At 39.7% G+C, this 13,226-nt stretch overlaps 1 protein-coding gene across 2 annotated transcripts; it reads right to left on the bottom strand.

Moving 5' to 3' along the window:
• Nucleotides 1–8,211: 8,211 nt before the first annotated feature.
• Nucleotides 8,212–11,238, bottom strand: LOC110318441 (olfactory receptor 1L4). Of its 2 annotated transcripts, XM_021193496.1 has the most exons (2): nt 11,228–11,238; nt 8,212–9,127 (listed from the first exon to the last, which is right to left on the bottom strand). In XM_021193496.1, the coding sequence occupies exon 2, from the start codon at nt 9,076–9,078 to the stop codon at nt 8,212–8,214; it is 867 nt and encodes a 288-aa protein (XP_021049155.1). In that variant the 5' UTR covers nt 9,079–9,127; nt 11,228–11,238. The 2 variants fall into 2 exon arrangements, with proteins under 2 accessions (XP_021049155.1, XP_021049154.1); XM_021193495.1 differs by lacking the exon at nt 11,228–11,238 and having other exon boundaries at nt 8,212–9,138.
• Nucleotides 11,239–13,226: the final 1,988 nt, after the last annotated feature.

Here is a 13,226-nt window from a genome sequence, read left to right as displayed (position 1 = left end):
GGTGGAACAACAATATGAACTAACCAATACCCCCAGAGCTCGTGTTTCTAGCTGCATATATAGCAGAAGATGGCCTAGTCACCCATCGTTTGGAAGAGAGGCCCCTTGGTCTTGCGAACATTATATGCCCCATACAGGGAAATGCCAGGACCAAGAAGTGGGAGTGAGTGGGCAGGGGAGCAGGGTGGGGGGAAGGTATTGAGTACATTCGGGATAGCATTTGAAATGTAAATGAAGAAAATATCTAATAAAATAATTAAAAAAGAAATGTACATAAATATAATCACCAATTAAAAAAAGGTAAAAGATACACTAAAATAGAGACATAACCACAAGACTCTGGAACCTCACTGGAAAGGACCCCACACTGTGATCCTGACCATGCCTGTGGCTGTTAAAGTGGACAGGTTTTGGAGGTGGATACACCACTCCCGTGTTAAACCTGCCAGGAGAGATATGATTCAGCAGTTTAGGTCCAGCAGAAAAAATGAATGACACAGGAAGGATGGAGGGGTGTGCCCCATACCCTGATGATCTGATGAAATGGTGACTCCTGCACTCCTGATCCTGTTTGCTTGCTGCTTGTACTTTGCTGCACCAGTAACTAGTCCTCACTATCCCCTGAATCTAACCTGGCAGATAGTTAATGCTGCAGTGGTTAAGTTTGCCAACTCATTGAGCTCATTCAGCTACCTTGGGCATGTGGTTTCTTGATCTTCATGTAGACATTTGTGATCTAGTAAATGGAGAGTGGGACCCCCTTGGATCAACAGCCCTTTTCTGGTTACATTTGCAACTCACGTGGAGCCTGGGGCACTGGGGGAAATGACTACCCCACTGAGGTATCCAGCTCTATGCTGACCCTGACTTCTCCCTACCTCAGCTTGCCATTGCCCCACTGCCCCACTGTACCCCTACAAGTAGAATGCCCATCACAGTTGAACTTCTAACCCCATGGGGACATTGTCAGCCTGCATACTCCTCTCACACAGCCCAGGAGTATGGGGTACATATTGCTAACATCAATGATCGCAATTTGACCCCCTATACCTTAGGGCTATGGCACTTCCTACTGCCCGAGGACTAGCCCTATCATCATAGAACATCCACCCTGACTCCATATGACACCTTTCTGAAAACTGGTACCTTTGTGGGACCCTTGGAAGTATTGACCTGTTCTCCCTTTCTGTTAAGGGGTGGTAGAATCCTTTTTAAAAAATTAATTAATTAATTATCACTCCATATTTTATTTGCTCCCCCATCCACCCTCCTACTGCTCCACATCCCATACTTTCTCCCCACCCCCGTCTCCATGTGGATGTCCCCACTCCACCCCACTACGGCACTTGAACTCGAGACTTCCTGGGGCCTCCATTCTCTTGAGGGTTAGGTACATCATCTCTGAATGAACACAGACCTGGCATTCCTCTACTGTATGTGTGTTGGTGGCCTCATATCAGCTGGTGTATGCTTCCTGTTTGGTGGTTTAGTGTTTGAGAGATCTCAGGGGTCCAGATTAATTGAAACTGCTGGTCCTCCTACAGGGTCATCCTCCTCCTCAGCTTCTTTCAGTCTTTCCCTAATTCAACAACAGGGGTCAGCTGCTTCTGTCCATTGGTTGGATGCAACTATCTGCCTCTGACTCAGCAGCTTGTTGGGTCTTCTGGAGTATGGTTATACTAGGTTCCTTTTTGTGAGCTCCCTATAGCGTCAGTGATAGTGTCAGGTCTTGGGACCTCAGGGGGTGGTAGTATCTTTAATATGACTTTTACTGATCCAGCTGGCAATGGCATGAATGTAGAGTTAGTTACAATCTCCAAGATTAATTGGGTCTCTACTCCAGTGTGTGTTTGCCCTCCTCCTGTTCTCCTTTCTTCTCATAAGTACTTCTGACATTGAAGAAGTGCTGAACTGTTCTAATACATCATGCCAACTAGGGCCTGCTGGTCCCACAACATCAAATTGGCTATCCTCCTACATAAACCTGCTGTGAGATGGATACCTGTGACTATTGCAACTCATTTCTATGTTATCATTCTGATGTCTAATACTGACTTGCAACTCCTAGGATGGGTCAAATGTGATTTTGGGATCACTGTGGCTATCAATACTGCCATCCTAGTGGCTGTATCGAAGGCAATTCAGTGGCCATGGTCTTGACGCAAATTTCAACAACAGCAGAAACACTGGACAGAGTAGAGTTTCCTCTCTGCCAATGTCCTTTAGGCATAGGAGATGCTTAATCAACATCTTTTCCAGGCCATCCATATTTTACAACAGGTTGATCCGATTTCAGAACTTGAGATGGTACAGGGCATGTTTCTTTTTATATGTGACCCAGGTTTAGGTTTTCCTGTCCGACCCCTACCAGGTACATAATTCTACCTCAGAAAGGCTGAAGTTGTCTCATTATATCAAGGGGACATGGTACACTAAGTTCCTCAATTATTCTATAATCCTCAAGGAACAAATACATAAGTTAAACTTCACTAGACCTCTTGCTGTGTCCTTTGAAGTGAGCTTTATTACTAAAGTATGGGACAACCTTTAAAGGTTCTTTGATCCCTCTTGGACAGTTACTTATGCAATGTTAAAGGGTATTCTGTTGTTAATAACCATTCTCTTTTAGTGTCTTATGCAACATATGACTCACCAGAGCTCCATCAATAAGACTACACTTCAAGTGCTGATGGCCCTGGAACGCCCTGAACAGGGCCCTCCTTCTGAGGTTATACAGGCATAGTGTTCAGAGATAAGAAAGGCTTCCCAATAGGCAGACCTACTCCACTTGGGCATGCTCTTCAGGGAGGCTGACTTTGTAGAGCCAGCCTAGACTAATTGACTAATGACGAGTAAGACCCCAATAGCTGTGAAACCTAAAAAAGGTGCGGTTCCCTATGATGGTCACCTCCTGAGGTAGGGTCAACAATGTCAGAGCACAGAATTCTGGCTCCCACTAAACTGCCAACTTTTAAATGAAAAGGGGTGGATATGTAGGAGGAGTGAGTCAGCATGTTCTGACTAGTGGCCAGCAATGGCCCACACACGCACAGTAGGCATTTATGCCTTTACTAACCCCAGAATCTGCCTGACACCCAGAGATGAACTAAGAGCCTGTGACTAGAAAAGTAAATAGGCTGGTGCCAGCTGTGGAGGTTGAGGGCAGAGGATATAAAGGCAGTCTCCACTGTAACAATAAATGAGTCTGCTTCTGTGTCTTGTCTGGCTCTCTAGATCTGTGCTGTTCATTTTGCTGCTTCTTCTTACCCCCTCCTCCCAAGAACTGTCTCAGAGGTCAGAGGGATCACTTCCCAAGCACTTCCATCTCTACTCATAACTTCTCCAGTTGCACAGCTAATTCTACAACCTTTCAAAAACGAGTGAATAAAGTGACCCTTCTGGTTTTCCCATTTCATCATCTTGTTTTTGTTTCCCTGACACCTCCATATCCACTCATGAATTTTCTGATTGCTCATCCATCCTCCCAACCGTTTTTGGGACAGAGTATAGGAAGAAGAAAAAGAAGAAAATAGAAAATCCCTTCTGGGAGCAAAATAGAGAAAACCCAGTGGCAACAGCCACAGTAAACTTTTGCTGCTGTCCTGAAATAGAATATCCACTCCTTTGTACTTTGCCATTTCCTTTATAGCATCAGAAACTAAGTTTCCCATGCATGGTGTGCTTTTTGGCTACTTTTGGGATTCTTATATCTACCACCCTTTTCTACCCTCATCCCTTCCAACCCCTTAATGCTTAATAGGTAAGAAAGAAAGTTATAAGGGAAAGAGGGTGTAGATCTCTTTAGACTACTTCTCCTGATTAGAAGCATTGAGTTTCTAGGGGCAAATCAAATCATCATCACCATATCTCCAAACAGTAATCCAGCAATCCAGCAATAGCAAAAGCATCAAATACAATAGTAGGAACCAACAGCCACAGGGACCAGCAGCAGTAGAAGCAGCTGTTCTTCCATATCTACACATAACTTCTTGGTGCTCTCATATTTATATTCTCTCAAGAGTCCCCAGAATTCCAAATGTAAACTATCTGTAATTGACAAAAATCACACCCCTCCTAAAGCACAAGACAAGTCAAAATTAATGGCTGTGAAGAATCTGAAGCAGTCACATCCAGGGTTTAAAAAAACCATAATCACATAGCATAGTTATAGATACTCAAATTTTCACTACTATGGTATCTAATTTCCCTTTAGAAATATACAAGTTGGGAAGAGATCTTTACTCACCATATATCTGATAGAGGGCTAGAAATCAAGAAGTTAGACTAAAAAAAAACCCCAAAATAACCCAACTAAAAATGGGGTACATAGCTAAACAGAGAATTCTCAACAGAAGAATCTCAAATGGCAGAGAAATACTTAAAGAAATGTTCAACATCATTAGACATCAGATAAATGCAAATCAAAACTACCCTGAGATTCTATCTTATACCAATCAGAATGGCAAAGATAAAAAACAAACAAACAAACAAACAACAACAACAATAAAACAAGTGACAGCACATGCTGGCCAGACTGTGGAGAAAGAGGAGCACTCTTCCATTGTTGGTGGGATTGCAAACTGGTACAACCACTCTGGAAATCAATCTGGTGGTTCCTCAGAAAATTTGAAACAGTTCTACCTGAAGACTCAGCTATACTTCTCCTGGGCATATACCTAAATGATGCTCTATCAAAACCAGAAGGGTACATGCTTCATTATGTTCATAGCACCCTTATTTGTAATGAAGATGGAAACAACCCAGATTTCTCTTAACCAATGAATGGATATAGAAAATGTGGTATATTTACACAACGGAATACTAGTAAGCTATCAAAAATGAGCACATCATGAATTTTGCAGGCAAATGGATAGAGTTAGCAAATATCTATTATCCTGAGTTAGGTAACCCAGCCCCACAGGGGCATTTATGGTATATATTTACTGATAAGTGGATATTAGCCTCAAAGTACAGAATAACCATGATACAACCTGTAGACTGTATAAGAAGTTTATCAAGATGGAAGGACCAAGTGAAGATGTTTCAATCCCACCTAGAAGGGGGAGTAAAATAATCATGCAAGGCAGAAGGAGGGAAGAGAGAGGGAGAGAAAAACAGGGCAAGATCAGGTACGAGAGGGGACAGGAGAGGAGCCCAAAGGGTAAGGAGAATGAATGGAAATATACAGCTGAAGGGGGTGGAAGTGGGGGTAATCTCTATAAAGTCCCAGAGATCTGGGATGTGAGATGCTCCAAGGATTTAATGGGGATGACCCTGTTGAAATGTCCGACAGTAGAGAGATGGAACCTTAGGAGACCACCTCTAGTAGATAGACAGGTCCCTGGAGGTATTGGGTCACCAACCTACCTTCAAAAATTTTGACTCAGAATTGTTCCTCTATAAAAGAAATACAGGACAAAAATGGAGCAGAGAATGAAGGAAAGGCTGTCCAGTGACCAGCTCAATTTGGGATCCATCCCATAGACAGTCACCAAGGCCTGACACTATTACTGATGCTATATTGTGCTTTCAGACAGGATCTTAGCATGGCTCTTCTCTGAAAGGCTCTAGCAGCAGCTGACTGAGACTGATGCAGATACAGCCAACCATAGGACTGAGGTCAGGTACCCCTATGGAAGAGTTAGGGAAAGGATTGAAGGAGCTGAAGGGGTTGGCAACCCTGGAAGGGGAATTTGGGGGGGGTGAGTAGGTGAGTGAAGGGGGGTGGGTAGGGGGTGGGGTGGTGATCACCCTTTCAGAAGCAATGTGGAGGGGTAAGGGGTGAAGAACTCTTGGAGGGAGTACCAGGAAGGGGTTCAATATTAGGAATATAAATAAAGACAACAATTTTAAAAAAGAGTGGAATATGAACATAAACTCCAGTTGCTGACCCCATAGTCTTACTCCATTCAGCCCCATTAATGTGCTACCCTTTCTAACCTCCTTTATAAACTCATTAACTTCAGTGGCTGGCATATCACAAGAACCTGTGGTTAATGTATCAGGCTTACTTTGCTTAAACTGTAATCATATTTTGATGCTGGTTATTAATCATAACATCTTAAAATTCTTTTCTTGACTTTCATGGCTATTCTTTAAAGTTTAAAATAGCCCTTATTAATTACTGTTGAAATATGGTTCTTCAATGGCAGAAATTTGTCATACTGTTCCTCTTTTGAATTTGCTCTATTAGATTGGAAAATATGTTCAATGAACTAAATTTTCTGCTTAGGTATCAAGTCAAATTTCCATTCTTATTGTGCATGAAATGAGTTTATCCTTTAATGATCTAATAGTCTTCATTTTAAAGGTTTCTCATCAAAGGACAAGTCTCTAGGATTTTTCTCCTCTGTATTCAACCAGCCTTTGTGGTAAAGAGTATATACAACAAGAGTAAAGACAGCAAGGGGATCTGTCATCTGTTCTCAAAACCTACAAGGATCCTTTCTATTGAATTTTGGGTTTATTAAAAATCTTCTTAAAGTATTCAGTGACTAATTTCTCTCTGCACTCACTTCTTCTGAAGGTGCACAGAATGTTTTGTGGGGGCTGCCCCTCTTGTTCTGACAGCGACGACATCCCAGACCCCACTGAGACACTGAGGACTTATAAAAACCAGATCGGGTGTTCTTAGTACCTATAGGTGTAATTTATGGTTCCATATTATGTAGATTACTTTTTAGGTTGAACTTTTGGAAATATGAGACTGAAGTGGACATTTCTTGTTTCTTTGGAGGCTGTTGTGTCCTGTGATTTTTTTTTCTGGATACTGTTGTATGAAAAGATGTTTTGCTGAGAACAGACATGTGGTGTTGTGCTGAAAACTCTTGTGAGAGGCATATGATATTTTGATGTAGCTAATGCTTGAGAGGATGCATGATATTTAGAAAAAATATAAATACAACCCTACAGACAGTAAGAGGAGGCTCTTGCATTGGCTTGCCTTGCAACACTTTGCCAGATTCGCTGATTATGTCAGAGCCTTTTGGTTTCTTCTGGATCAAACCACTGCTATTGATTCATGTTTGGTGTTTTCCAATTGGACTGGTCTGCTGATGATTTGAATTGCCCCAGAGAATTACTTTTAAATAGTTCCACAACCCCCTTTTCTATAGATCTTTCTTTTCCCCTTCTTCTGGTAGGTGGACTAAAGGGAGATGGAAGTGTTTAAGGACCCTTATTAAAGTAGGTTTAGAAAAATGTAAACTAAGTCTGGTGAGATGTCTCAGTGGTTAAGAGCACTGATTGCTCTTCTAGTGGTCCTGAGTTCAATTCCCAGCAACCACATGGTGGCTCACAACTATCTGTAATGGGATCCAGTGTTCTCTTCTGCTGTGTCTGAAGACAACAACAGTGTACTCAAATGAAAAAAAATCTTGCTTAAATTAATTTGGCCATGATGATTTGGTCTTTCCTCCTCTCCTCTTTGGGATTAACAGGCATGTGGTGTAAATAAGAATTAAGCACAAACTTGCTTGCATCCTGCCTGATACACTGACAGACTGATATGTGTAGCTTATTAAGGAAGCCTAGTGAAGATTCTTGACATATATGAAAACAAAGAATTAAGAGAAAAGGAGTTGTGTCCCAAGAATTCACTCTTGTGATAGAATTAATGGCGAATCCTTGGTGAGACTTATGAATATTTCTGTCGTTTCTTCCTTTTCAACTGTATTCTCCTTCTTAAACTGAATAGCTGACACCCACTGGCTTCCTCACAACCTGGCAGATGTACTACCATGTTATCTTCCTCTATACAACAAGATGTCTCCACCATTCAAAATATGCTGCCCATTTCTTCCCTTTTGAGCCCTTTTTGTGGGTCCATGTTCAATGTCTTTAGAATGATGTCAACTCATAAGAACAGGAAGTAATTCTCAATTTTCCACTAAGATCACTTAATTTACTCTACTGAACACTGGTCAATTTAAAATTCCCATGTCTGAGAAAATGGACATGCTTATTGAAGGTATAATTTTCAATCTATTGAGTTTGACAAAACTCTGAGATTTGGATTACTGTAGTACACAGTATGAGAATGAACATGTACTTGGTCAAGATAATTTACAGAGCACTGTCATGCTTTCAGATCAGTGATGTTGCTGGTTAACATAACTTCATAATGTATGATACAGAGATGTAGAGAAAGGAAGTGTAGCCTGAAAATGTCTTAGTTCACCTCGCAGTTATATGTTTCATAATTTTGCACTTCTATGAGTGAAGCCTGTCCCTTAACTTCCTTAAACCTCTCTTCATATCTTTGTTCCTCAGGCTATAGATGAAAGGATTCATCATAGGTGTCACTACTGTATACATAACAGTGGCTACCCGGTCCTTCACCACTGAGTACATGGACAGAGGCCTAAAGTAGACATAGATGANACTCCCATAGAATAGGGCCACTACAGTGAGGTGGGAGCCACAGGTAGAGAAGGCTTTCCATTTTCCAGCTGCAGAGGGAATCCTGAGCACAGTGACAATGATTCTCAGGTAGGAGAAGAGGATGCATAGGAAGGGAGTGACAATGACAGCCAGGGTCTCAGTCATGACCACGATCTGGCTGGAGGAAGTGTCAGAGCAGGACAGCTTCANCACAGGCTGAGTGTCACAGAAAAAGTGCTTAATGACATGAGAAGCACAGAATGAGAGGCGAGACATGAGGAGGACACGGAACAGTGCATGCAGATGGGAGATGGTGCAAGAACCCAGCAACATGAGGAGGCAGCGTTGTGGCCTCATCACCACATCATAATGTAAAGGGTTGCAGATGGCCACCAGTCGGTCAATGGCCATGGAGGCNAGCAGGTAGCTATCNGTNTTNNCTAANGCNATGAAGAAGTACATCTGAANNANNCATCCCACATAGGAGATAGTTTTTGTCTCTGAGAGCAAGTTCACTAGCATCTTGGGTACAATGACTGTTGTGAAGCAGATATCCATGAATGACAAGTTGCTGAGGAAAAAGTACATGGGTGTATGGAGCCTGGAGTCAGAGCGGATGACTAGGATGATGAGCACATTCCCCATCACTGTTACCAGGTACATTATGATGAAGATGCCAAAAAGGGGTTTCTGCATCCAGGGATTGGTAGAGAGACCCAGCAAGATGAAGTCTGAAGTGCTGCTGCTGTTCATTTCCCTGACTCTGGATATGATTGGAAATGGTGTGGACAAATTGATCAAGACAACGTCCCTCCTATCCTCTGGCCTGCAATGAAATCCCAATGCCATTCATTAGGATTTAAAAGTATGTTTAGTTGAAGAAATTATATTAAAAATAAAAACAGTAACATCAAAGAAGCTCTAAGTTGAAAAAGTCTAAACTGCCTCCTAAATTAGAAGATGAAAGTTGTTCTTTTATTGGTAGAAACTTCTGTTGCTTATATGTTGGAGTTCTTCTCAGTGCCATCTGTATATGTATATATTATATAAATATATATGTATATAATACATCTATGTATTTTGTACACACACATTTGTTTCTTGACCAACTCCTTAGCTTCCATTTCACACTGGTTTTTGGGAGCAAGTACTGATTTCCACTTTGAATGAGAATGCTCTTGTTCAAGCCCTCTACATTCTTAAGATCTTCTCATAAATCTCTTCTCCCCAGAATTCTGAAATGGTGATGATGATATGGATAATACAATAATGCACATTTCAATTAATTAGTGGTACTTATTGGACATTCATTTGAGATAACTACCCCCTAGTTGTTTCAGAGAGAAATATGTTTAATGTTTATATAATGCTTAATGTTTTCATTGAAATAATAAAATATGAATTTTTATTAGTAACCTTGAAGCTAGCTGTCCTTAATATAGAAATATTAGTACAGTAATGGAACTTGTTACTGAAATTAATTACTCAAATTTGTTATCTTTTTATTTTAGCAAATTCATCTTTTCATGCTGAATATTTAAATTTTAAAATAACATAACATTTATAATATTAGAGCCCTTTTCTACCAACATCACATGTGATAAAGGCAAGGATACCCCATCAACACTATTAAGCTACTTTTCTTATACTACTAGATGACTTTGGTGTATTAAGCTGATGACAAATGAAAAAATACATTATACGTGTCCACTGATTGATGACTAGACAAAGGAAAGCTATGTATATACATATTGTAGTATATTATTCAAATCTACAGAAAAACATTATCATGTTATTAGCAAGAAACTGGGTAGAACTTGATATAAGCCAGGTACAGAATGCCAGGTATTACAGGTTTTCCTGATATGTGGACTAGGGAGGAAAAAGATGATGTGAAAATAGATGGAGGTTGCAAGGGAAATAGAAGAGGGACAGATATGTGAGAGGGCAAAACATGTGATTATGGTCAAATTAGATCCTATGCACGTATGAAGATGTCACAGTGAAACCCATTATTTTGTATAATCAATATATCCCAATAAAGTGTCAAGGAAAAGGGGTATAAACATTGGCAAAGATGCAATTGTTATTCTTTTTAAGCCATTTAAGTATGTGTATTAAGGAACTGAAGATAGTCATCTAAAGACTATGTAAAGACTTATGAAGGTTTCAGTAATCTGTGTAGATATTAGATAAATATAAAAATATTCATATTATTTTTATTTTTCAGACAAGGTTTTTGTGTGCACCCAACCCTGATCCTGAGGTCACTCTTATCTTAAGCTGCCTGAGAAGCTACAAGCTCCCTGCCTCCACTCTTCAATTCCTGAGATTACATGTGTGTGCTATCATATGTGGCCAGAAAATATTCATCCTCTTCTCATATTAGAAATGTAACAGAGAAAATTGTTTTAGTTTAAAATGGTCAGAACTTCTGAAAGACACCTGGAAATAAATCTCAGGAACTGAAAGGGACAATTTCAAACAAATACAACTTAAAAACCAATATAAATGGGAAAAAAGAAGTAAATAGGCCTAATTCAGATAAAGCACAAAAGAAATCACACTTGTACAATGAATGCATGCTGACAAAAGTTACATCAATTTGTAGTATATTCCTATTACTCAAAATTATGTTGTATTTGAAGAAATAAAATGGGTAATGTACCCTGACATTATAATCACTACCCAACCCATTGCAGCACTGTAATTATGTGTATGTTAGATGGCTTTTAAATCATATTTATTGTTTCAATCCTAAGAAGCAACATTTTTATTATTCTTGCTTTTATGAGTTAAAAAATATACAGTTTGATAGCTTTAAGTAGCTTACCAGAACCCACACTTTGCTGAGCTGTGGTTTCAACGCAGGCTATCTAAAAGCAGATCTGGAACTATTTCTGGTTATGCTAGTGTATAGCTGTTTACCATAGTAGCTGTTGTTTTGTTAAGTGCCAAGATTAAATTGTAGTCGGATGATAACGTATCCAGAAAAACCCTGTTTTGTAAAGAAAAACCTCATATATATATTATGTTTATGTTGGTATGAGCACAAATACACATGATTATCTTTTATTTATTTTATTTTTGAGACAGGGACTCGTGTATCCCAGTCCGTCTGGAACTTTCTTTGCAGCCAGAGATGATGCTGAATTACTAATCTTCCTATGTCATCTTCCTGAGTACTGGAACTATAGGTGTATGCTACCATTTTGGGGTTATGGGTGCTAGGGATTGAACACAGACCTTCCTGAGGGCAAGGCAAACACTTCACCAGTGTAGCAATACCCCAAGCTGTTGGGGGCATAGAGGTCTTTGCACTCATAGAGAGGCTCTAAAAGAACCAGGAATGCTAATCACACAGGGGTTCTCCTCAATGGAGGAGATAAAATCAAATATCTGCATTCCATCCAGAAAGCTAAGAATGGAGGTTGCTAACATCCTGGTGACCTTTTGGCTATCTTGAAGGTTCAGACCTCATCCAAATTCCCCAGAATGATTATTCCAGACCCTTTCCTCTTTAGACCATTACCCATCCTTATGGGAGATGTCACAAGTACTTCATGGCCTGCTGACCTCTATCTTATCAGTCAGAGATCACACTAGATTCTAGACTTTTGGCTATAGAACCCACCCTCATGCTCACACTTGCTTAGTAAAAGAGTTTCTATGTACTTTCACCTTAAGCTTTATTGTATACCTGGAATTGAGCAAACAATTGCCTAGAAACATTTTTCCAAACTGTACTGTGTTTTATTTTTATTTATGACTTTAATTATTTTATTAGATATTTTCTTCATTTACATTTCACATGCTATCCTGAATGTCCCCTATACCCGCCCCCCCCCCACCCTGCTCCCCTGCCCACTCACTCCCACTACTGTGTTTTTAAATAGACTGACAATGAACTGCCTGGCATTAGGCTCTCTGAAATCTGATTCAGGTTGACTACAATCAATCAACACTGGGTTTTCATTCTTATCTCTTTGTGTTGTTTGATTTGTTGCCTGGATACTTACAGGAACTCTCTCACCTAGCCCTCTGGTTGTTTTCTGAAACAATATCAGGAGAGTGAAAACTAATTTTCATATATAACTTTATGATATATATATATATATCTTATTATTTGATAGCTATAATAAAAACTACACATGTCTATTGTCTACAACATGATGCTGTGAAATATGTGTACCCTGTGGAATGGAATTAGCTAACATTGCAGGATCTTACATTTTTGTGGAAAGATCATAGTTTGTTTTCAAGAAATAATGAACACGCTATCTTCATAATTTTATAGTTAAATAGGTAGAATTGCCCTGTAATTGTACTTATAGGAAATCAGACCTAGACTTGTGTGCATATTTTAAGGATTTACTCTTTGATATATACTGTAAATATATTAGGTATAGGGAGGTATGCTGTCTGTGATGCTGTTTTTCCTTCACAGGCTGATACTACATATACATACATATACACAAATAGGTTATGAAATATGAAGAGTTATGTTGGAGCTTATGAGCATTGAAAACCATTACAGATACTTTCAACCTGAAACAACTACCGTACTACTGGTCAGTGTGCTCATTTCATTCTCTAGACACACTCCATTTCCCTTAGGGGTCTTTTGCCATCATTCCTGGGACACTGCACTGGTATTAATACGCCACTTTATCATTTCTGTTTAAACTTATAATAAATAAATTGGTGTCATTGGTTCTTAGGGGAAAGGATTCAGCCTCTTTCATTTAGCTGAATCTAATAACATTGCATATTTTTTCATGTCTTGGGAAAGTCATCTGATATCTGTGTATCTATCAATAATGATACACATGCAGGTAAGTATA

This window comes from Mus pahari, chromosome 3 (genome assembly GCF_900095145.1).
Source record: "Mus pahari chromosome 3, PAHARI_EIJ_v1.1, whole genome shotgun sequence".
NCBI lineage: Eukaryota > Metazoa > Chordata > Mammalia > Rodentia > Muridae > Mus > Mus pahari.
The sequence above is the reverse complement of the archived record's forward strand: the minus strand, read 5'-3'. Positions and strand labels throughout refer to the sequence as shown.